At 41.0% G+C, this 26,346-nt stretch overlaps 1 protein-coding gene across 5 annotated transcripts in view; it reads left to right on the top strand.

Annotated features, from left to right (window-relative positions):
• Window positions 1-26,346, top strand: part of LOC311129142 (mitogen-activated protein kinase kinase kinase kinase 3-like) — an 83,931-nt gene that overhangs the window by 21,147 nt on the left and 36,438 nt on the right. For all 5 annotated transcript variants that reach the window (XM_084161439.1, XM_084161441.1, XM_084161442.1 and 2 more), the window contains exon 2: window positions 11,780-11,837. In XM_084161439.1, coding sequence (XP_084017565.1) covers window positions 11,780-11,837 — 58 coding nt within the window. The remainder of the gene's footprint in view (window positions 1-11,779; window positions 11,838-26,346) is intronic.

The following is a 26,346-nucleotide window of genomic DNA, read 5'->3' on the forward strand; positions in this document are numbered from 1 at the left end:
ACCTTTACAGATCATAAAATTGAAACCATTAGAGCTGCAGTAGCTTAATGGTTTGCTTGTTCACCAGGAATGGTCTAACTAATCCAGACCTTTTTTTAAGGGAGTAAACCGTGCACATATGGGCTGTTTCCTGGACACAGATTAAGCCTAAGAGAAGGACGAACTGAATTGCTTTCATGGAGGTCTGGCTTGAATTGTGAGAATGACCACACAATTTATTTTATCATGAACAAAATCTATTGGTTTTCTACCCAAAGTTGCAAAGAAAATGTTATGATCCATTTAATACACACGAGACCAGCAAAATAGATTAAATTATGTGGCAGTAGCAGGAACAGCGGCATCTAGTGGAACATTTTCCTCATGTCTTACTCATTGTTAAGAAGAATGATGGTACAAATCGGATGTTCGGTAAGATTATATTAATCCTATAAATTAAAATGGCCAATTTGGGTGCAATCAATTAGCTTAATTTCTCAGATCAATTTATATTCCAACAAAATATTTTTTCAAGAATGCTAATCTTATCGTGGTCCTCTGTAGCTCAGCTGGTAGAGCACGGCGCTTGTAACGCCAAGGTAGTGGGTTCGATCCCCGGGACCACCCATACACAAAAATGTATGCACGCATGACTGTAAGTCGCTTTGGATAAAAGCGTCTGCTAAATGGCATATTATTTTTTATTTTTTATTTATCGTTTCTAACTACAGAAACAATTTCAGCACAATCTGAGATGGTGGGTGTCAATTTTATTTTCTTGTGCTTTTTGAGGTGGAATGATCCTTATGCCGCCTCATACTGGTTCATAAGAAGTGCGGCTCAGTCTTTAGCAGTGACTATGTCACTTGCTTCCCTGTAATTAGTCCAGTGATCAGTATTCCTGGATGCTCATGCTGTTTTCTCTCCTCTGATGCTGGGAGCATGCATATGATATGTAAATGCTGCCCCCCAGTGATGGTGCTAGCTGAGCACTGACCTTGCGATTGACTTGCTCAGTGCTCCCAAGCAGTGTTAGCAGAGTGCTGATAGGGTTTACTGCTTGACCAGTCACGCATCCCCGCTTTCTGTAATGAGTGGATTCAAGTGAACACGGTTAGGAGGAGTAATGTGTAGTCACTCCATTACACAGTCCCTGTGTGTGTGTGTGTGTGTGTGTGTGTGTGTGTGATGTTTGATAAGACTTGATCTGGATACTGCAGCACAGGGCTGGGCTACTGGAGCTACCCTGAGAGTATATGTATAGCATCAAAGGATCAGCTTCCAAGAGGGAAGGGGAGAGTGAGAACGAGACTGGTAGAGAAAGGAAAGGAGGGAAGGAAAGATTAAAATGATTGAGGTTAGCTAGCTTGAATGATGATGATTACAGGGGGCTCAGTAGAGCTCAACGCCGTTGTGCATCGTTCAGATATATCATGTAGAATAGTCTACATCAAAGGAATCCGCTCCATTCATTAGTTATAGCTGCAGCGTTCAGTATGTGGCACACTCCAGAACGTGACCTTGATGTTGAACTGACAGACAATAACAATCAGTGTGTCAGAGAGATGGAGGGGTGGGCAATGAAATTATGCGTCGTCAGACCAGAAGACTAATGAGATCTTGGATGTATATTACAGGGTTGATAAGATTCTCCTCCTTCCTCCTAGCTGTTCCTAAATTAACTCTAATCTATTGTTTGTGTCCAGTCTTAACTACATTAGGCCTAAGCCAGGATGTGTGATGGGGGAATAACATCTATCAATTTTGCTCATCAAACTCTCACAAGATTTGAATCAACTCTCTTCAGACAGAGAAGCCTGACTATGTGGAGTTTGAAAAGACTGACACAGAGAGTGAGTCATCTTGCCTACTCTGGTGTGCTGTGTTGATGAGTTAGAATTATAGTCAAAGGGAGTGTTTGGAGTGGCTTAGACATTTGACATAAGGGGATCAGTCACCATAACCAGGTTCCCATCCAACCTTGTTATGCGAGTAAAGTAAGTTGGATAAAAATTGCCACACATGCCTGATGGATGTAAACGTTCCAGATGTTGACAAAACAAAATCCGTTAGACAAGGTGGGTTCTTTTTGTCTGTAAAATAAATGATGCGAGAAATGGCTATGGGAAACACCTTTTTAATGCGCGAATATTGATATAATAACCATCTAGGGCTGTGACGGTAATTGAATAACCGTGTAAATGATGGTTAAGGATGAAGACCGTCATGAAAATAAAATAACCGTCAAATGTTTATAGGCCTACATTCATTTTTTTTTGATTTCTTTTTTTAATTAACTTTATTTTAATATAGATAAACATTACCTAATAGTGTTTACTAATGATTATAAGCAATTGTTTTACTAACTTAGTCTGTCTATTAAACTGTCTACATCTCCTCCTCTTTACAACTGTCGTTTTATGTTTGAGCAGCTAAACCGCTAGATGTGCAGGGGTGTATAGTGCTATAGGCTATGTCACTTTAGTAAAAAAATGTTTGTATGGACTTTGTTTTATACAATGTACATTTTCATTGCTTGCTAGTAAATAAATAAATCGGTCTTCTTCAAAAAAAGGTTGGATTTGTCTGCCTTAATTAATTGAGGTCTATAATGTGCTGCTGTTGTGTCAAATGGACAATGCACCAATCCTCGCCAACCTGGCATGGTATAATTTGATACTTTTCTTAATTTATAGACTAATCAACTCTGATCAGGCCCGGTCCTGGCCGATATGCCGCCCTAGATGATACAAATAAAATGGCCGCCCTCCTATCCCCGCAATGTAGAATAGTAGCCTAGGCTAAACAGTGTCGGGCCGCAATGCACTTTTATGAATGCCCATGTGGTAGTCTACTGTTTCTAAAACAGGCAATTTACCATTAATCCCTGTCATTTGGTTACATTAATTAGTGTTAATGCATGTATTAATTACAGTAATTTACCATTCTCATTCTCGCAGTAGAAACGTTGTTTGTAGAGTTCACAACCTGCTACATTTGTGAGAAACAAGTTTTTTGATTTATTTCATATCATTTACGCGCTCCATGTGAACAACGAGCAAGTGTCTGGTTTCTCTGTCCTGTTAATATTGATGGAGCGCTTGCGCTTGAACACGCATAGAAGTACCTGGCCTGCTTCTCGCGAATATCAAAATGTAGGAAAGTGTCCAGCTGGGCTTCTCAGTAATTTTTTTCTTCACCTCACAGCCAAGAGGAAAGTCTTTGTCTTCAGGCCTGGAGGGAAGCCAAAGTCATTCCGCTACCCAAGAGTGGTAAAGCGGCCTTTACTGGTTCTAACAGCAGACCTATCAGCTTGGTGCCAGCTCTAAGCAAACTGTTGGGAAAAAATGGTGTTTGGCCAAATACAATGCTATTTTTCTGTAAACAAATTAACAACAGACTTTTAGCATGCTTTTAGAGAAGGGCACTCAACATGTAGTGCACTGACACAAATGACTAATGATTGGTTGAAATAAATTGATAACAAGAAGATTGTTGGAGCTGATTTCAGTGCAGCATTTGATGTTATTGACCATAACCTGTTGTTGAGAGAACTTCTGTGTTATTGTTTTTCAACCTCTGCCATATCATGGATTCAGAGCTATCTATCTAATAGAACTCAGATTTCATCAGACCAGAGAATCTTGTTTCTCATGGTCTGAGAGTACTTTAGGCGCCTTTTGGCAAACTCCATGTGGGCTATCATGTGCCTTTTTACTGAGTAGTGGCTTCTTTCTTGCCGCTCGAACATAAAGATCTGATTGATGGAGTGCTGCAGAGATGCTTGTCTTTCTGGAAGGTTCTCCCATCTCCATAGAGGAACTCTGGAGCGCTGTCCGAGTGACCATCGGGTTCTTAATCACCTCCCTGACCAAGGCCCTTCTCCCCCCGATTGCTCAGTTTGGCCGGGCGGCCAGCTTTGGAAGAGTCTTGCAGGTTCCAAACTTCTTCCGTTTAAGAATGATGGAGGCCTTTGTGTTCTTGGGGACCTTCAATGCTGCAGAAATGTTTTGGTACCCTTCCCTAGATCTGTGCCTCAACACAATCCTGTCTCGGAGCAAGACAGACAATTCATTCGACCTTATTGCTTGATTTTTGCTCTGACATGCACTGTCAACTGTGGGACCTTATATAGACAGGCCAGATGTGCCTTTCCAAATCATGTCCAATCAATTGAATTTACCACAGGTGGACTCCAAGTTGTAGAAACATCTCAAGGACAATCAATGGAAACAGGATGCACCTGAGCGCAATTTTTAGTCTCATAGCAAAGGGTCTGAATACTTATGTAAAGGTATTTCTGTTTTTTCTAAAAACCTGTTTTTGCTTTGTCATTATAATAATATGCCATTTAGCAGACGCTTTTATCCAAAGCGACTTACAGTCATGCGTGCATACATTTTTTGTGTGTGGGTGGTCCCGGGGATCGAACCCACTACCTTGGCGTTACAAGCGCCGTGCTCTACCAGCTGAGCTACAGAGGACCACACCACACCATTATGGAGTATTGTGTGTAGATTGAGGGGGGGAAAACAGTTTAATCCATTTTAGAATAAGGCTGTAACATAACAAAATGTGGAAAAAGTCAAGGGGTCTGAATACTTTCCGAATGCGCTGTAACTCCACCAGTCCTACTTATGATCTCGTTTAAAAAAGATAATGTAGTTTTTTTAATCTCCAAAAATAAATAGTATATTTGAGTTTAACCATAATATTTGTTGTAATATTTCTCCTGTCTATTCTGGTCGATGTAAACTGAAATTGCAACCAACTTTCTATGGCTTGTTTTAAAAATAGCGAGATTTTAGAGATTTCATTTTCAAATAACCAAAAGTGGGAAGTGGTCATCTGAATAAAGGGAAAAAGGCCATTCTTGAACACAGGGTGAACAATTCTTACTAATCTGCTAGAGAACCATTTCGGATTGAAGTATAGGTTTTTTATGACTAAAGCCTTTAGTCAGAGGTCTAACGCTTTAATATTTAATAATTTCTGCCCTCCGAATTCATATTTATTATATAAATAGGCCCATTTAATTTTGTCTGGCTTGCCATTCCAAATAAAATGGAATCTTTTTTGCTCATAATTTTAAAAAACAAGTCGATAGGTGTAGGCAGAGCCATAAGCAAATAGGTAAACTGGGATATGACTAAAGAGTTAATCAGGGTCATTTTTTTCCACAAATAGACAGGTATTTTTCTTGCCACGGTAGCAAGATCTTATCTATTTTTGCCAACTTTCTATTAAAATGTATTGTAGTGAGATCATTTCTTTCTTTCGGGATATGAATACTGAGTATGTCCACTTCACCATCAGAACATTTTATTGGTAAACTACACGGTAATGTACATTTTTATTTTTATCCAATACATAATATAGTACACTTATCATAATTTGGTTGTAATCCAGAGAGGTTAGAAAAAGTATCTAGATCATCTATGAGGTTGTGGAGGGATCCAAATTGTGGATTTAAAAGAACATGAATCATCACTGTAAAATGACACCTTTTTGTTTTTAAGCCCTGGATTTCAAGCCCCTTGATATTATTGTTGGATCTGATTTTAATAGCGAACATTTCGATGGCCATGATAAATAAATATGCCGATAGTGGACAGCCTCGTTTTACTCCTCTTGACACTTTCTGAGAAGTAGCCATTATTTACTATTTTACACACAGGGTAACTATACATAACTTTTATGTAGATTCTCCAGAATTGAAATATTCCAGGCATTTTTATATCAATTCCAGTCATACTTTATCAAAAGCCCTTTCAAAGTCAGCTATGAATACCAGGCCTGGTTTCCCAGAGTTTTCATAGTGTTCTATTGTTTCCAGTACTTGTCTTCTATTATCTCCAATGTATCTTCCATGTAAAAAAAAACCTGTCTGATTAGGATTAATAATATCCGACAATACCTTTTTTAATTCTACAGTGAGGGAAAAAAGTGTTTGATCCCTTGCTGATTTTGTATGTTTTCCCACTGACAAATAAATGATCAGTCTATAATTTTAATGGTAGGTTTATTTGAACAGTGAGAGACAGAATAACAACAACAAAATCCAGAAAAATGCATGTCAAAAATGTTATAAATTGATTTGCATTTTAATTAGGGAAATAAGTATTTGACCCCTTCTCAATCAGAAAGATTTCTGGCTCCCAGGTGTCTTTTATACAGGTAACAAACTGAGATTAGGAGCACACTCTTAAAGGGAGTGCTCCTAATCTCAGTTTGTTACCTGTATAAAAGACACCTGTCCACAGAAGCAATCAATCACATTCCAAACTCTCCACCATGGCCAAGACCAAAGAGCTCTCCAAGGATGTCAGGGAAAATATTGTAGACCTACACAAGGCTGGAATGGGCTACAAGACCATCGCCAAGCAGCTTGGTGAGAAGGTGACAACAGTTGGTGCGGTTTATTCGCAAATGGAAGAAACACAAAAGAACTGTCAATCTCCCTCGGCCTGGGGTTCCATGCAAGATCTCACCTCGTGTAGTTGCAATGATCATGAGAACGGTCAGGAATCAGCCCAGAACAACACGGGAGGATCTTGTCAATGATCTCAAGGAAGCTGGGACCATAGTCACCAAGAAAACAATTGCTAACACACTACACCGTGAAGGACTTAAATCCTGCAGCGCCCGCAAGGTCCCCCTGCTCAAGAAAGCACATATACAGGCCCGTCTGAAGTTTGCCAATGAACATCTGAATGATTCAGAGGAGAACTGGGTGAAAATGTTGTGGTCAGATGACACCAAAATCGAGCTCTTTGGCATCAACTCAACTCGCCGTGTTTGGAGAAGGAGGAATGCTGCCTATGACCCCAAGAACACCATCCCCACCGTCAAACATGGAGGTGGAAACATTATGCTTTGCAGGTGTTTTTCTGCTAAGTGGACAGGACAACTTCACAGCATCAAAGGGACGATGGACGGACCATGTACCGTCAAATCTTGGGTGAGAACCTCCTTCCCTCAGCCAGGGCATTGAAAATGGGTATTACAGCATGACAATGACCCAAAACACACGGCCAAGGCAACAAAGGAGTGGCTCAAGAAGAAGCACATTAAGGTCCTGTAGTGGCCTAGCCAGTCTCCAGACCTTAATCCCATAGAAAATCTGTGGAGGGAGCTGAAGGTTCGAGTTGCCAAACGTCAGCCTCAAAACCTTAATGACTTGGAGAAGATCTGCAAAGAGGAGTGGGACAAAATCCCTCCTGAGATGTGTGCAAACCTGGTGGCCAACTACAAGAAATGTCTGACCTCTGATTGCCAACAAGGGTTTTGCCACCAAGTACTAAGTCATGTTTTGCAGAGGGGTCAAATACTTATTTCCCTCCATTAAAATGCAAATAAATATATAACATTTTTGACATGCGTTTTTCTGGATTTTGTTGTTGTTATTCTGTCTCACTGTTCAAATAAACCTACCATTAAAATGATAGGCTGATCATTTATTTGTCAGTGGGCAAACATACAAATCAGCAGGGGATCAAATCCTTTTTTCCCTCACTGTATACGCTATGCATTTTGCTAGAATTGTTGCGTCACAACACTGAAGTGGAAGAGCCATCCAATTTTTTTAAATGGAATGGATCTTTATATTTACCACCTGGGTCCTCTTTCAGTAATAGTGACATCAGACCTTCTTGTTGAGTATCTGATGATCTACCATTTGTATAGGAGTGGTTAAAACATGCTAATAACGGTCCTCTGAGTACATCAAAAAATGGTTTGTTATACCTGAACTGGTATGCCATCCCAACTCTGGAGTTTTCCCAGAATTAAAGTCTTTAATTGCATCAAGAAGTTCCTCTTCTGTAATTTGGCCTTCACATGAGTCTTTCTGTACAGCTGTTAATTTTACATTATTAATAGCAAAAAAGTCCTTACGATTAACTTTGGTTAGTGGAGATGGAGGAAACTGAAACGAAAATATATGCTTAAAGTACTTTTGCTTCCTCTTTCAAAATATAGTTTGGTGAATCATGGGTGACTGTAATTTGTAAAAAGTTTCAGTAAATAATTTTTGGTAGCATTTCTATAATTTGATAATTTTTTTCTCATATTCCTTCCAGTTCGCTTAATTTTTTATAATATGTTACACTTGATCTTTCTTGATTAAGTTCCTCCAGTTCTTTTTGTTTTTCCTTTAACTTATTCTGTGCCTCTATGGTACAGTTTTTATTGCTATCTATCTGTACTGTTAGTCCCTCTATTTCCTTTGTTAATATGAACTGTTTTGACCTAAATTGCTTTTGTTTTACAAATGAGTATTGAATTGCATGCCCTCTAAAGGCACATTTAAAAATTTCCAATACGATAAGGGGATCTGCTGTTCCTATGTTATGTTGGAGAAAGTCAGTTATAAATGATTCTGTCCTGGTTAAAAACAAGTTGTCATCCAATAGGCTTTAATTACATTTCCAATATACTCGCCTTTGCACACTCTTGGCATACTCTCAATCAGCTTCACCTGGAATGCTTTTCCAACAGTCTTGAAGGAGTTCCCACATATGCTGAGCACTTGGCTGCTTTTCCTTCACTCTGCCGTCCGACTCATCCCAAACCATCTCAATTTGGTTGAGGTTGGGGGATTGTGGAGGCCAGGTCATCTGATGCAGCACTCCATCACTCTCCTTCTTGGTCAAATAGCCCTTACACAGCCTGGAGGTGTGTTGGGTCATTGTCCTGTTGAAAACAAATGATAGTCCCACTAAACCCAAACCAGATGAGATTGCGTATCGCTGCAGAATGCTGTGGTAGCCATGCTGGTTAAGTGTGCCTTGAATTCTAAATAAATCACAGACAGTGTCACCAGCAAAGCACCCCCACACCATAACACCACCTCCTCCATGCTTTACGGTGGGAACTACACATGCGGAGATCATCCGTTCACCCACACCGCATCTCACAAAGACACGGCGGTTGGAACCAAAAATCTCAAATTTGGACTCCAGACCAAAGGACAAATTTCCACCGGCCTAATCTCAATTTCTCGTGTGTCTTGTCCCAAGCAGGTCCCTTCTTCTTATCGATGTCCTTTAGTAGTGGTTTCTTTGTAGCAATTCAACCATGAAGGCCTGATTCACACAGTCCCCTCTGAACAGTTGATGTTGAGATGTATCTGTGACTTGAACTCTGAAGCATTTATTTGGGCTGCAATTTCTGAGGCTGGTAACTCGAATGAACTTATCCTCTGCAGCAGAGGTAACTCTGGGCCTTCCATTCCTGTGGCGGTCCTCATGAGAGCCAGTTTCATCATAGCGCTTTATGGTTTTAGCAACTGCACTTGAAGACATTTTCCGTATTGACTGACCTTCATGTCTTAAAGTAATGATGGACTGTCATTTCTCTTTACTTATTTGAGCTGTTCTTGCCATAATATGGACTTGGTCTTTTACCAAATAGGGCTGTCTTCTGTATACCCCCCACAACTGATTGGCTCAAAGGAAATACATTCCACAAATTAACTTTTAAGAAGGCACACCTGTTAATTGAAATGCATTCCAGGTGACTATCTCATGAATCTGGTTTTGGTGGGCGGCCCTCTCTTGGCAGGTTTGTTGTAGTGCTATATATAATAATGGATTTAATGGTGCTCCTTGGGATGTTCAAAGTTTCTGATATTTTTTTATAACCCAACCCTGATCTGTACTTCTCCACAACTTTGTCCCTGACCTGTTTGGAGAGCTCCTTGGTCTTCATGGTGCCGCTTGCTTGTTGGTGCCCCTTGCTTAGTGGTGTTGCAGACTCTGGGGCCTTTCAGAACAGGTGTGTGTATATATACTGAGATCATGAGACACTTTATTTAACTAATTATTAAGGTAATTGGTTGCACCAGATCTTATTTAGGGGCTTCATAGCAAAGGGGGTGAATACATATGCATGCACCACTTTTCGGTTATTTATTTATTTCATTTCACTTCACCAATTTGGACAATTTTGTGCATGTCCATTACATAAAATCCAAATAAAAATCAATTTAAATTACAGGTTGTAATGCAACAAAATAGGAAAAACGCCAAGGGGGATGAATAATTTTGCAAGGCACTGTATACACACACACACACACACACACATAAATACATATACAGTATCTCACAAAAGTGAGTACACCCCTCACATTTTTGTAAATATTTGAGTATATCTTTTCATGTGACAACACTGAAGAAATGACACTTTGCTGCAATGTAAAGTAGTGAGTGTACAGCTTGTATAACAGTGTACATTTGCTGTCCCCTCAAAATAACTCAACACACAGCCATTAATGTCTAAACAGCTGGCAACAAAAGTGAGTTACACCCCTAAGTGAAAATGTCCAAATTGGGCCCAAAGTGTCAATATTTTGTGTGGCCACCATCATTTTCCAGCACTGCCTTAACCCTCTTGGGCATGGAGTTCACCAGAGCTTCACAGGTTGCCACTATTAATATATCTTTATTTTGACTCCGTTAATGTTGTCAACACAAATGCCACATCCTTTCCAACCTGGCATTTATTCATTTGTTAATTTAATATTTATGAATAATAATGAAATGCCATGAAAATAAAGAAGTGTAATGGCTTGTTTCAGATATGTTTTATTAAGAAGCATATCCATGTAAACAAGTCTACAAACAAAATTGTGACACCCCCCCCAAGTAAACTTGGAGTCACGTGATGATACTGTGTGGTCCTTCCGCTACGACTCGGGAAAGCATGCCTTTTTATTAGGCTACAGATTAAATAAGATATGATGAACTTCACAGGGTGGTGAAAGTGCACGGTGATGAGGTTGATACTCCAATAAATATTGATGGTCTTATTCTGGTGACATGATAATCGATGCTTGGCTGCCGTTTGACAAATTAAAATAATCTTGCTCTTTTTGTCCATAATAATCTCATCATGTCGGCTATACCCGCACTGTATCTGCGAGCTGTTGGCTCGAGCGCACGTCCCAAGACCAGAGTGGAAAATGCGATGGAAACCCATTGAACAGTTTTTTTTATTCGATACATGGGAATTTAACCGCAAATATAATTTTATGTGCACTACGTCATCACCGCATAGAATTTTACTTGCAACAAATCAATTTGATGGAAACACTTCTGGTTGGAAAATGTACATATATTTTTTAATGAGGATTTTAGAATATTTGCATGAAAATCTGTCGCCAATTAGATGGAAACCTAGCTCATGTTAGATTTTTCTGAGGCAGAAAATATTCCTTGAATTTCAGTCTCAAGGAATGACAATGTTTTCAGTCTGTTTCATTCTGTTTGGGTTTATTTTTCATTTAGGTTGGGTGATTGTGCAACGACTGTAACACATTCTCACAGTCTGATGGTTGGAATGCAATACGCTTCTGTTTGAATTGGTAACTGCTAACAGATTAAGTGTTGTAATGTCTTTGAATTTATTTGCTTTTCAAAGGTGAATCATCCATCTTCAGTAATATCCATGTTCAAACGAATTTGTTAATGAATGTTTACTTGCCTCTTGAACTCACACACATCTCTTTGTATAGATGCTGGCTTAAGCTACAATAATATATTATTCTATTATCATACAATACTTTGGACATGTGCTAGTGTTGTTTAGTGTTGTTAGCCTGCAAGGCCAGTTGGCAGGTAAGCAATGTTATCCTACAGTAGCAGCCTACTTACGGATCTAGCTTACACTTTCTCAGGCTTAAAAACAGTGTTGGTCTGACAGAGGCCAGTCCTCTCTAAAGCCCAGTGTGTTACCCCTTACTGACAGCTGGCTAATAAATGCTCTCTCCTTTTTTGTCTCTCTCTCATCTCTTCTCCAGGCCCGTAATGTCAACACTGGGGAATTGGCTGCCATTAAAGTCATTAAGCTGGAACCTGGTAAGCCCTCTTCTCTCTCTGCCATGTGTCATCATCACTAATGTTTCCCTCTCCCTACTTCTCCCCTTTGTCCCTTTCTCCTTTCTCTTGTCTTTTATCCCGGTCTGTCTTCCACTGTTACCCAGGTTTTCGCCAGTCTTTTACGAACCCATTTACAGTAGGCCGTCTCTTGTCGTCTTCTGTTGCAGAGGCATAATCACGTTTATTTTGTTAATCTCACCAGCAGCTGAATCTAATTATCCCTTAGAAAGACAGGGTCTTGTCTCTGTCTTAGTGAACAATTTAACAGTCTAATGTATGCCTTTTATGGTTTTCTCTCTCGTTATCTGTCATGATTTCCGCCCGGATGTTGGTTCACAGTACACTCAATTAATTATTTAGTTGGAACTATAAACATTGATTTGATGTTTTTGCTTTTAATTTATGAGCATTGTCATTCAAACACATCTCTCCTCTAAAGAGTTGATTTTCTGCCTATATTTAATTATTGAGTGACATTTTCAAAGCCCTTTAATGGAAGTGTATGGTGGCTGGTACATTCCGATCCGTTTCCAAAGTCTAGAGCACAGCTCGAGGGCCAAAGGAAATATCATGCAGCATGTGCAAACTCTCACACGCAGTGTCCCAGTTTCTGCTTCCTCCTTCATAGACCTATCTTCAAACAAATGACGCTGCCACCTAAATATGTGTGTTTGCTTGTTTGAATGCATGTTGCCTGTTGAGTTTATTTTTGTTGCACACTGTAAATATATTTTTGTTGAGCACATGAATCTTCATTCATGCATCACAAAGAGGATTAGGCTAAGTTTACAAGATAACATCCTGATCTCAGTTTTTCAGTTCAAGTGGACTAAATCTCCTCTGAGTATTGTGATGGCATGATCCTCTTAAGTGATGCATCTGTAGAGAAGTGAGGGAGTAGCCTTGTCTGTCTACTGTACCAAGATGCTTTTTAGACTCTAAAGCTGTGTCTCTATTGCCTGTATGTGGGCCTTGTCCCATGATGTGCATCTAACCTGACGAAAGATGTTCACTCATTGAGATTTATATTTTGATATAGTCTAGCTTTTAAATTGCTATGAATTTAATCTGAAGGAAAGAATGAGCTTTGCCACCTAATGTCTCTGTTATAGGCCTAATAGTTAAAGATTAAACATTAAGAGAGATCAGGAATTGGAATGCACCCAATGTATGCTAGGTACCAGATAAGACATTAGGAACACATGGAATGCTTCCCACATTGTTTTAATTGGCAGTGAAATCCATTTTTAAAAGGCTGACACATGGAGAACGGTATGGTCTGTGTCCATTTGTATCAGCCCCTGAACTAATATCAGTCAATCAAATGTATTTATAAAGCCCTTTTTACATCAGCAGATGTCACAAAGTGCTATACAGAAACCCAGCCTAAAACCCCAAACAGCAAGCAATGCAAATATAGAAGCACGGGCATGTTTATTGGTATTTTTTTAAGGGGGGTCAAAAGAAACCAGGAACTCTGGCTGATGTGACGTGCTCACGCTGGGAGCGATTACAGTGATGCCCCGGTGGAGTCAGGCCTGTCTCAGCTGATTTGATAGGGACAGCTCAGTCTCAGGCCTGCAGAGAGCATTAGTGCAGTGTTGAATATACTCGCTACACAGACACACACACACACACAAACCAACTCTCCCTTCTGCATCATTGCTTCCCACCTGAGGAGACTGCAGTCACATACAGTTTGTGCAGGTAGACTGACCACCACATGGGTTCACCTCTCCCTTTTAAAACCTGCTTGGAAAGCCCTGCTCACCTGCCCCTCGAGGTATTCTCCTGGTTGGAGAATATCTTATTGCTGACTGTATTGGAGTGCAGCCTGTGTAGTTGTCATGCCCAGCTGAAACCCTAGAGTCATAACCTAAATGTGGGAAAAGAGCTGACAGCCAGCGGTTTTCAATAGCATTACGTTTGATATCTTAGCCTAATATTACATACTGTCTAGACGGGCACACACGTGTGTCCGCCATCGCGCGCATGTTGATTTTGTACATCCACACCAGACTCAATCCAGACAAGCAGGTTGAAATATCAAAACGAACTCTGAACCAACTATGTTAATTTTGGGACAGGTTGAAACATAAAATATTCATGGACATTTAGCTAGCTAGCTTGCTGCTGCTAGCTAATTGTCCTGGGATATAAACATTGGGTTGTTATTTTACCTGAAATGCACAGTCTTTTTTTTCAGGATCTTTGTAGAATTTTGACCCATTTTTAAGTCACAAAAACATTGTGTTCTCTACTCCGACAATTAATCCACAGATAAAAGGGGAAACCTAGTTAGTTTCTAGTAATCTCTACTCTTTCAGTAGTAGACGGCTTCTTCTTCTTCTGTGGACCTCAGTTTATCTTTCAATCACCCACGTGGGTATATGCTCCTAAAAACCAATGAGGAGATGGGAGAGGCGGGACTTGCAGCGCGTCAAAAGTCAAAAATAGAACCAAGTTCTATTTTAGCGCCTGGCTATGCAGACGAGCGTGAGCAGTTTAGATGAAATTATTGAATAACATGTACAGTGCATTCGGAAAGTATTCAGACCCCTTCCCTTTTTCCACATTTTGTTACGTTACAGCCTTATTCTAAAATTGATTAAAAAATCAATCTACACACAATACCCCATAATGACAAAGCAAAAACAGGTTTTTCAAAATCATCCTTGATGTTTCTACAACTTGATTGGAGTCCACCTGAGGTAAATTCAATTGATTATATAAGGTCCCACAGTTGACAGTGCATGTCAGAGCAAAAACCAGGCCATGAGGTCGAAGGAATTGTCCATAGAGCTCCAAGACAGGATTGTGTTGAGGCACAGATCTGGGCAAGGGTACCCAAAGAATTCTACAGCATTGAATTTCCCCAATAACACAGTGTCCTCCATCATTCTTAAATGGAAGAATTTTGGAACCACCAAGACTCTTCCTACAGCTGGCCGCCCGGCCAAACTGAGCAATCGAGGGAGAAGGGCCGTGGTCAGGGAGGTGACCAAGAACCTGATGGTCACTCTGACTGAGCTCCAGAGTTCCTCTGTGGAGATGGGAGAAACTTCCAGAAGGACAACCATCTCTGCAACACTCCACCAATCAGGCCTTTATGGTAGAGTGGCCAGATGGAAGCCACTCCTCAGTAAAAGGCACATGACATCCCACTTGGAGTTTGCCAAAAGGCACCTAAAGGACTCTCAGACCATGAGAAACAAGGTTCTCTGGTCTGATGAAACCTGGATTGAACTCTTTGGCCTGGATGCCAAGCGTCACGTCTGGAGGAAACCTGGCACCATCCCTACGGTGAAGCATGGTGGTGGCAGCATCATGCTGTGGGGATGTTTTTCAGCAGCAGGGACTGGGAGACTAGTCCCAGTTAAGAGGGGAAAGATGAACTGTGGTTTGTTGTTGTTCTCTCTCTGTGTTGTCACTACGCTAGCTGTCAGGCTGATTGTTCTGTAAAAAGGCCATTGCGGATGCACACTCCATGGAAATATAGTTGTCACAGTCGGAGGATTGTGTTATTGTTCACTAGCGCAATAACTTTATTTATATTTTTCTCTGAAGGGTGTTCGAGAATGTACTCACATTCTTTCCAATGTCTCTGTTCCCTCTTGCGTGTGTGTGAGCACGTTTTTCAAATGGCTGTGCTTCTAAGTAGGTTTGTCACGATGTGGGTGTATGTTTATGTTTGGTGTGTGTTACCCTCACTCTGTATTTATATAATGGGATGACTACAGCACAAGCTTATGGAGTTTGGCTTCAGGAGATATGGAAATGTCATACTTCACACTTGTGCTTTTTCTTACATGTTTCAAGGTTTCTTCTCAAGCTTCCCTTCTGTTGACAACTGAGTTGCTTAGCTTTGAGAAAAGGTCTTTAGCTTTGATGACTTCAGACAGTTCTCAAACAGTAAGCTCGAATAAGCAGCTGAAATGGGGTGTTTTTCACATCCATCCACGTTTACGTATGCAAATCCTTACATGTCTGACTGCCCCAAAAACACAGCTGCCACACTTTTTATTTAGAAGAAAGTTAGACTTTTTGTTTTGACTACTTTGTCAGGAGGCAGGACTTGTATTACCTAAGGTTCTTCTACCTGCAGCAGCATTCTGAAGTGAAACTGCTAATGGTATTTGACTGATTAAACATAAGAGTCCCTATGGAACCATCAGGGTGTTCTGTATGTTTTGCTGTTTGGACTGGAGCACCCATCAGAACATGTCAGGATTGACTGTCTTAAATAATAATATGCCATTTAGCAGACGCTTTTATCCAAAGCGACTTACAATCATGTGTGCATACATTTTTACCTATGGGTGGTCCCGGGGATCGAACCCACTACCCTGGCGTTACAAGTGCCATGCTCTACCAATTAAAGCCCGGGTTCTTGAATAACAAACTAGTGTGTGATAAAGATCTATTTTAAATCCTCACAGTGAATAGGCTACTATCGATTATAGGTGAATCCAGTACTATACGGGCCACAGGGTCGTTCCATGTCATTTCAGAAGGCCATGACACGCACCATCTCAGATTGTTCTGAAATCATTTCTGTAGTTCGAAACATAAGATTAGCATTCCTGCAACATTATTTTGTTGAAATATAATTTGATCTCTGAGAAATTAAGCTAATTGATTTAATTTATAGGATTCATAGAATATTCAATAAATATAGTACCTAACATCTGATTTGGACCAAACTTTTTTCTTACGATGGGTAACTTATGAAGAATCCAAAGAAATTATGTTAGGATGTTAGGATGAAACAGTCAGAGGTCACCAAGTGCAACATAGCTTCAGCGTGTAAATCAGCTAGAAAGATGTGTCGGCATCGAGTAATTGTCTCTGGCCCCCTCCCAGTTAGGGGAAGTGACGAGCTCTACAGCAGAGTCTCAGCACTTAATCGCTGGTTGAAAACTATTTTCTGCCCCTCCCAAAATATAACATTTGTGGATAATTGGCCCTCTTTCTGGGACTCACCCACAAACAGGACCAAGCCTGACCTGCTGAGGAGTGACGGACTCCATCCTAGCTGGAGGGGTGCTCTCCTCTTATCTACCAACATAGATAGGGCTCTAACTCCTCTAGCCCCACAGTGAAATAGGGTGCAGGCCAGGCAGCAGGCTGTTAGCCAACCTGCCAGCTTAGTGGAGTCTGCCAATAGCACAGTCAGTGTAGTCAGCTCAGCCATACCCATTGAGACTGTGTCTGTGCCTCGACCTAGGTTGGGCAAAACTAAACATGGCGGTGTTCACCCTAGCAATCTTATTAGGATAAAGACCTCCTCCATTCCTGCCATTATTGAAAGAGATCGTGATACCTCACATCTCAAAATAGGGTTACTTAATGTTAGATCCCTCACTTCAAAGGCAGTCATAGTCAATGAACTAATCACTGATCATAATCTTGATGTGATTGGCCTGACTGAAACATGGCTTAAGCCTGATGAATTTGCTGTGTTAAATGAGGCCTCACCTCCTGGTTACACTAGTGACCATATTCCCCGTGCATCCCGCAAAGGCGGAGGTGTTGCTAACATTTACGATAGCAAATTTCAATTTACAAAAAAAAAAATGGCGTTTTCATCTTTTGAGCTTCTAGTCATGAAATCTATGCAGCCTACTCAATCACTTTTTATAGCTACTGTTTACAGGCCTCCTGGGCCATATACAGCGTTCCTCTCTGAGTTTCCTGAATTCCTATCAGACCTTGTAGTCATAGCAGATCATATTCTAATTTTTGGTGATTTTAATATTCACATGGAGAAGTCCACAGACCCACTCCAAAAGTCTTTCGGAGCCATTATCGACTCAGTGGGTTTTGTCCAACATGTCTCTGGACCTACTCACTGCCACAGTCATACTCTGGACCTAGTTTTGTCCCATGGAATAAATGTTGTAGATCTTAATGTTTTTCCACAAAATCCTGGACTATCGGACCACCATTTTATTACATTTGCAATCGCAACAAATAATCTGCTCAGACCCCAACCAAGGAGCATCAAAAGTCGTGCTATAAATTCTCAAACAACACAAAAATTCATTGATGCCCTTCCAGACTCCTTCTGCCTACCCAAGGACGTCAGAGGACAAAAATCAGTTAACCACTTAACTGAGGAACTCAATTTAACCTTGCGCAATACCCTAGATGCAGTTGCACCCCTAAAAACGAAAAACATTTGTCATAAGAAACTAGCTCCCTGGTATACAGAAAATACCCGAGCTTTGAAGCAAGCTTCCAGGAAATTGGAACGGAAATGGCGCCACACCAAACTGGAAGTCTTCCGACTAGCTTGGAAAGACAGTACCGTGCAGTACCGAAGAGCCCTCACTGCTGCTCGATCATCCTACTTTTCCAACTTAATCGAGGAAAATAAGAACAATCCAAAATTTATTTTTGATACTGTTGCAAAGCTAACTAAAAAGCAGCATTCCCCAAGAGAGGATGGCTTTCACTTCAGCAGTGATACATTCATGAACTTCTTTGAGGAAAAGATCATGACCATTAGAAAGCAAATTACGGACTCCTCTTTGAATCTGCGTATTCCTCCAAGGCTTAGCTGTCCTGGATCTGCACAGCTCTGCGAGGGCCTGGGATCGGGAGAGACACTTAAGTGTTTTAGTACTATATCTCTTGACACAATGATGAAAATAATCATGGCCTCTAAACCTTCAAGCTGCATACTGGATCCTATTCCTACTAAACTGCTGAAGGAGCTGCTTCCTGTGCTTGGCCCTCCTATGTTGAACATAATAAACAGCTCTCTATCCACCGGATGTGTACCAAACTCACTAAAAGTGGCAGTGATAAAGCCTCTCTTGAAAAAGCCAAACCTTGACCCGGAAAATATAAAAAACTATCGGCCTATATCGAATCTTCCATTCCTCTCAAAAATTTTAGAAAAAGCTGTTGCGCAGCAACTCACTGCCTTTCTGAAGACAAAAAATGTATACGAAATGCTTCAGTCTGGTTTTAGACCCCATCATAGCACTGAGACTGCACTTGTGAAGGTGGTAAATGACCTTTTAATGGCGTCAGACCGAGGCTCTGCATCTGTCCTCGTGCTACTAGACCTTAGTGCTGCCTTTGACACCATCGATCACCACATTCTTTTGGAGAGACTGGAAACCCAAATTGGTCTACACGGACAAGTTCTGGCCTGGTTTAGATCCTACCTGTCGGAAAGATATCAGTTTGTCTCTGTGAATGGTCTGTCCTCCGACAAATCAACTGTACATTTCGGTGTTCCTCAAGGTTCCGTTTTAGGACCACTATTGTTTTCACTATATATTTTACCTCTTGGGGATGTTATTCGAAAACATAATGTTAACTTTCACTGCTATGCGGATGACACACAGCTGTACATTTCAATGAAACATGGTGAAGCCCCAAAATTGCCCTCGCTAGAAGCCTGTGTTTCAGACATAAGGAAGTGGATGGCTGAAAACTTTTTACTTTTAAACTCGGACAAAACAGAGATGCTTGTTCTAGGTCCCAAGAAACAAAGAGATCTTCTGTTAAATCTGACAATTCATCTTGATGGTTGTAAAGTCGTCTCAAATAAAACTGTGAAGGACCTCGGCGTTACTCTTGACCCTGATCTCTCTTTTGACGAACATATCAAGACTGTTTCAAGGACAGCTTTTTTCCATCTACGTAACATTGCAAAAATCAGAAATTTTCTGTCCAAAAATGATGCAGAAAAATTAATCCATGCATTTGTTACTTCTAGGTTAGACTACTGCAATGCTCTATTTTCCGGCTACCCGGATAAAGCACTAAATAAACTTCAGTTAGTGCTAAATACGGCTGCTAGAATCCTGACTAGAACCAAGAAATTTGATCATATTACTCCAGTGCTAGCTTCCCTACACTGGCTTCCTGTTAAGGCAAGGGCTGATTTCAAGGTTTTATTGTTAACCTATAAAGCGTTACATGGGCTTGCTCCTACCTATCTTTCCGAGTTGGTCCTGCCGTACATACCAATACGTACGCTACGGTCACAAGACGCAGGCCTCCTAATTGTCCCTAGAATTTCTAAGCAAACAGCGGGAGGCAGGGCTTTCTCCTATAGATCTCCATTTTTATGGAACAGTCTGCCTACCCATGTGAGAGACGCAGACTCGGTCTCAACCTTTAAGTCTTTACTGAAGACTTATCTCTTCAGTAGGTCATATGATTGAGTGTAGTCTGGCCCAGGAGTGTGAAGGTGAACGGAAAGGCTGGAGCAACGAACAGCCCTTGCTGTCTCTGCCAGGCCGGTTCCCCTCTCCACTGGGGTTCTCTGCCTCTAACCCTGTTGCAGGGGCTGAGTCACTGGCTTGCTGGTGCTCTTTCATGCCGTCCCTGGGAGGGGTGCGTCACTTGAGTGGGTTGAGTTACTGACGTGATCTTCCTGTCTGGGTTGGCGCCCCCCCCTTGGTTTGTGCTGTGGTGGAGACCTCTGTGGGCTATACTCGGCCTTGTCTCAGGATTGTAAGTTGGTGGTTGGGGATATCCCTCTAGTGGTGCGGGGGCTGTGCTTTGGCGGAGTGGGTGGGGTTATATCCTTCCTGTTTGGCCCTGTCCGGGGGTTTCTTCGGATGGGGCCACAGTGTCTCCGGACCGCTCCTGTCTCAGCCTCCAGTATTTATGCTGCAGTAGTTTATGTGTCGGGGGGCTGGGGTTAGTTGGTTATACCTGGAGTACTTCTCCTGTCTTATCCAGTGTCCTGTGTGAATTTAAGTATGCTCTCTCTAATTCTCTCGTTCTCTCTTTCTCTCTGAGAACCTGAGCCCTAGGACCATACGTCAGGACTACCGGGCATGATGACACCTTGCTGTCCCCAGTCCGCCTGGCCTTGCTGCTATTCCAGTTTCAACTGTTCTGCCTGCGGCTACGAAACCCCTACCTGTCCCAGACCTGCTGTTTTCAACTCTTAATGATCGGCTATGAAAAGCCAACTGAGATATATTCCTGATTATTATTTGACCATGCTTGTCACTTATGAACATTTTTGAACATCTTGGCATGGTTCTGTTATAATCTCCACCCGGCACAGCCAGAAGAGGACTGGCCACCCCTCATAGCCTGGTTCCTCTCTAGGTTTCTTCCTAGGTTTTCGCCTTTCTAGGGAGTTTTTCCTAGCCACCGTGCTTCTACACCTGCATTACTAGCTGTTTGGGGTTTTAGGCTGGGTTTCTGTACAGCACTTCGAGATATTAGCTGATGTAAGAAGGGCTATATAAAATAAAATTGATTGAAATTGATTGAAATTGACAAGAGCCACCCACGGACCCCCCCACACCCCATGCCAATCCCAACCCAACAATGAGTATACAGTATTAGTTCTCTATGTCTGACAAGTAGTGTGGAACTGCGGCTCTAAGTATTGTTTATTCATCCTATGTAACGTATTCTGAGTGAATTTGGTGATTGTTTTTTTCCCCCCTTGTTCAGAGAAATGTCATTGAAGTTGTTAGGTTTATGTCCCATCCTACATCCTGATATTACCAGCTTCTGACCAATAGATGGTGGTGTTCCTGCAATGTTAAAGTGATAGTTCACCCAAATTACAAAATTAAATTGGTTTCCTTACCCTGTAAGCAGTCTATGGACAAGGTATGACAGCAACCCATTCTTTGTTTTTGTTTACCTAGCCACTGTTTCAAATGCTAACTTTTTAGCATTTTTGGCACAAATCCAATGCAAGTCAATGGTACCTATTAGCATTTTTGCGCTTCATATCCAAATAATCTATAAATAACATCCATTGAGTTACACAATCCATTTTTAGATACTTTAGGATGATTTGGACATAGTGTGAAAATGCTAACATGGGTACCATAACCAAAGCATTGGTTGCTGTCATACCTTGTCCATAGACTGCTTACGGGGGAAGGAAATCAATATGTAAATTGGGTGAACTGTCCCTTTAACATTGCTGGAACAGCACCGTCTTGTGGTCAGAACCTGCTAATATCAGGAGGCCCCACAGGGGTCCGTGCTCAGCCCCCTCATGTACTCCCTGTTCAGCCATCAACACAGCAATGGTAGGCCTGATTACCAACAATGACAAGATCATTCTGTTTGGCCGTATCACTGCCTGGCATGGCAATTGCACCGCCCGTAACCGCAGGGGTCTCCAGAGAGTGGTGCAGTTAACACTGCCTGACCTCCAGAGTCCAATGGCGGCGAGCTTTACACCACTCCAGCCGACGCTTGGCATTGCGCATGGTGATCTTAGGCTTGTATGCGGCTACTCGGCCATGGAAACCCATTTCATGAAGCTCCCAATTAACAGTTATTGTGCTGACGTTGCTTCCAGAGGCAATTTGGAACTCGGTAGAGTTGACATACTGACTTGTTGAAAGGTGGCATCGAAAGTCACTGAGCTCTTCAGTAAGGCCATTCTACTGCCAATGTTTGTCTATGGAGATTGCATGGCTATGTGCTCTATTTTATACACCTGTCAGCAACGGATGGGGCTGAAATAGCCAAATCCACTAATTTGAAGGGCTGTCCACATACATTTGTGTATATATAGTGTATCTCCAGGCCATCCGACTGTTAAACAGTCACCACTAGCCGGCCTCCGCCCAGTACCCTGCGCTGAACCTTAGTCACTACTTGCCGGCTACCACCCGTTACTCTACCCTACACTTTACACTGCTGCCCTATGTACATTGCATTCGGAAAGTATTCAGACCCCTTGACTTTTTCTAAATGTTGTTACGTTACAGCCTTATTCTAAAATTTATAAAAAATATACAAAAACCGCATCAATCTACGCACATTACCCCATAATGACAAAGCAAAAACAGATTTTTAGAAATGTTTGCAAATTTATAAAAAATAAAAAACAGAAATACCTTATTTACATAAGTATTCAAACCCTTTGCAATGAAACTCGAAATTGAGCTCAGGTGCGTCCTGTTTCCATTGATCATCCTTGAGATGTCTCTACAACTTGATTGGAGTCCATGTGATAAATTCAATTGATTTGACATGATTTGGAAAGGCACACCTGTCTGTATAAGGTCCCACAGTTGTCAGAGCAAAAACCAAGCCATGAGGTCTAAGGAATTGTCCGTAGAGCTCTGAGACAGGATTGTGTCGAGGCACAGATCTGGGGACGGGTACCAAAACATTTCTAAAGTATTGAAGGTCCCCAAGAACACAGTGGCCTCCATCATTCTTAAATGGAAGAAGTTTGGAACCACCAAGACTCTTCCTAGAGCTAGCCGCCCGGCCAAACTGAGCAATCGAGGGAGAAGAGCCTTGGTCAGGGAGGTGACCAAGAACCTAATGGTCACTTCCAGAGTTCCTCTGTGGAGATGGAAAATCTTCCAGAAGGACAACCATCTCTGCAGCACTCCATCAATCAGGACTTTATGGTAGAGTGGCCAGACGGAAGCCACTCCTCAGTAAAAGGCACATGTCGGCCTGCTTGGAGATTGCAAAAAGGCACCTAAAGGACTCTCAGACCATGAGAAACAAGATTCTCTGGTCTGTTGAAACCAAGATTGAACTCTTTGGCCTGAATGCCAAGCGTCACGTCTGGAGGAAACCTGGCACCATCCCTACGGTGAAGTATGGTGGTGGCAGCATCATGCTGTGGGGAGGTTTTTCAGCAGTAGGGACTGAGAGACTAGTCAAGATCGAGGGAAAGATGAACGAAGCAAAGTACAGAGAGATCCTTGATGAAAACCTTCTCCAGAGTGCTCAGGACCTCACACTGGGGTGAAGCATGACCTTCCAGCAGGACAACGACCCTAAGCACACAGCCAGGACAACGCAGGAGTGGCTTGGGGACAACTCTGAATGTCCTTGAGTGGCCCAGCCAGAGCTCGGACTTGAACCCGATCTATGATCTCTGGAGAGACCTGAAAATAGCTGTGCAGCGATGCTCCCCATTCAACCTGACAGAGGATCTGCAGAGGAGGATCTTGAGAGGATCTGCAGAGAAGACTGGGAGAAACTCCCCAAATACAGGTGTGCCAAGCTTGTAGCGTCATACCCAAGAAGACTCAAGGCTGTAATCGCTGCCAAAGGTGCTTCAACAAAGTATAGGGTAGAAACAAAGTACTTTAAGCATATGTTTTCTTTTCAGTCGCCTCCATCTCCTCTAACTGAAGCTAATTGTAGAGATTTTTTTTCTATTGATAATGTCAAATTAACAGCCACACAGAAAGACTCATGTGAAGGTGAAATTACAGAGGAGGAACTTCTGGATGCAATTAAAGACTTTAAGTCCGGGAAAACTCCAGGGTTGGATGGCATACCAGTCGAGGTATATCCAAACCTTTTATGATATACTAAGAGGACCGTTATTAGCATGTTTTAACCACTCCTATGTAAATGGTAGATTATCTGACACTCAAGAAGAAGGTCTGATCTCATTATTACTGAAACAGGATACAAGTGGAAAATATAAAGATCCAGTCCATTTACAAAATTGGAGGCCCCTTACACTTTAGTGTTGTGATGCAAAAATCCTAGCAAAATGTATAGCGCATAGAATTCAAAAGGTATTGTCGGATATTATTCATTCTAATCAGACAGGTTTTTTACATGGAGGATACATTGGAGATAATATAAGGCAAGTATTGGAAACAATAGAACACTATGGAAAATATGGGAAACCAGGCCTGCTATTCATAGCAGACTTCGAAAAGGCATTTGATAAAGTTCGACTGGGGTTTATATATAAATGCCTGCAGCATTTCAATTTTGGAGAATCTCTTATAAAATGTGTCAAAATCATGTATAGTAACCCTAGGTGTAAAATAGTAAATAATGGCTATTTCTCAGAAAGTTTTAAACTGTCAAGAGGAGTGAAACAAGGTTGTCCACTATCGGCATATCTATTTATTGTGGCCATCGAGATGTTAGCTATTAAAATCAGATCCAATAATAATATCAGAGGATTAGAAATACAGGGCTTAAAAACAAAGGTGTCATTGTACGCTGATGATTCATGTTTTCTTTTAAATCCACAACTAGAATCCCTCCACAGCCTCATAGAGGATCTAGATACATTTTCTAACCTCTCTGGATTACAACCAAATTATGACAAATGTACTATATTACGTATTGGATCACTAAAAAATACAATTTTTACATTACCATGTAGTTTACCAATAAAATGGTCTGATGGTGATGTGGATATACTCGGAATACATATCCCAAAGGAAATAAATGATCTCACTTCAATAAATTTTAATAGAAAGTTAGCAAAAATAGATAAGATCTTACTACCATGGAAAGGAAAATACCTGTCAATTTGTGGAAAAATCACCCTGATTAACTCTTTAGTATTATCCCAGTTACCTATTTGCTTATGGTCTTGCCTACGCCTAGCGAACAGTTTTTTAAATTATATGAGAAAAAAATATTCAATTTTATTTGGAACGGCAAGCCAGACAAAATTAAAAGGGCATATTTATATAATGAATATGAATTCGGAGGACAGAAATTATTAAATATTAAAGCATTAGACCTATCACTAAAAGCTTCAGTCATACAAAAGTTATACTTAAATCCGAACTGGTTCTCAAGCAAATTAGTAAGATTGTCTCACCCAATGTTCAAGAAAGGCCTTTTTCCCTTTATTCAGATTACAACCTCTCACTTCCAGTTATTTGAAAAGGAAATAATCTCCCAAATATCACTATTTCTAAAACAAGCCATAGAAAGTTGGTTGCAATTTCAATTTAATCCTCCAGAAACGACAGAACAAATAATGCAACAAATATTGTGGTTAAATTCAAATATACTAATTGACAAAAAACCTTTATTTTTTGATAGAATGTTTAAAAAAGCTATAATCTTCGTAAATGATATCATCGGTAGGACTGGTGGAGTTATGTCGCACATGCAGCTAACAAAAACATATGGAAATGTCTGCTCTACCCAGAATTACAACCAAATAATTGCAGCCTTACCGCAAAAGTGGAAGAGGAAAGTGGAAGGGGGAGAAAGTAAGGAACTTGTCTGTCGGCCTTGCATTAAAGAACATAATTGGTTAAGGAAAACTGTGATAAATAAAAAAGTATATCAGTTTCACTTAAGGACCAAAGGATTGACAGCCGTCCCATATAGATTGCAAAATAGTTGGGAAGAGATCTTTGACGTACCGATCCCATGGCATAGTGTTTATGAACTGACACGCAAAACGACACCGGATTCAAAAATTAGAATCTTTCAATTTAAATTATAATATAAAATTCTTGCTACCAATAGAATGTTATTTATATGGGGGATACAATCTTCCCAGCTCTGCAGATTTTGCTGTGAAGATACAGAATCATTAGATCATTTGTTTTGGTTCTGTCCATTTGTAGCTTGTTTTTGGACACAGGTCCAGGAATGGCTAAAGGATTGCAATATTTACCTGGAGCTAACCTTGCAGATAGCATTACTGGGTGATCTGAAAAGTCATAGTCAATCAATCAATAATATAATAATACTTTTAGCAAAAATGTTTATTTTTAATTCACAATCT

This window comes from Coregonus lavaretus, assembly GCF_964263955.1.
Source record: "Coregonus lavaretus genome assembly, chromosome: 1".
In the NCBI taxonomy this organism is placed as follows: domain Eukaryota; kingdom Metazoa; phylum Chordata; class Actinopteri; order Salmoniformes; family Salmonidae; genus Coregonus; species Coregonus lavaretus.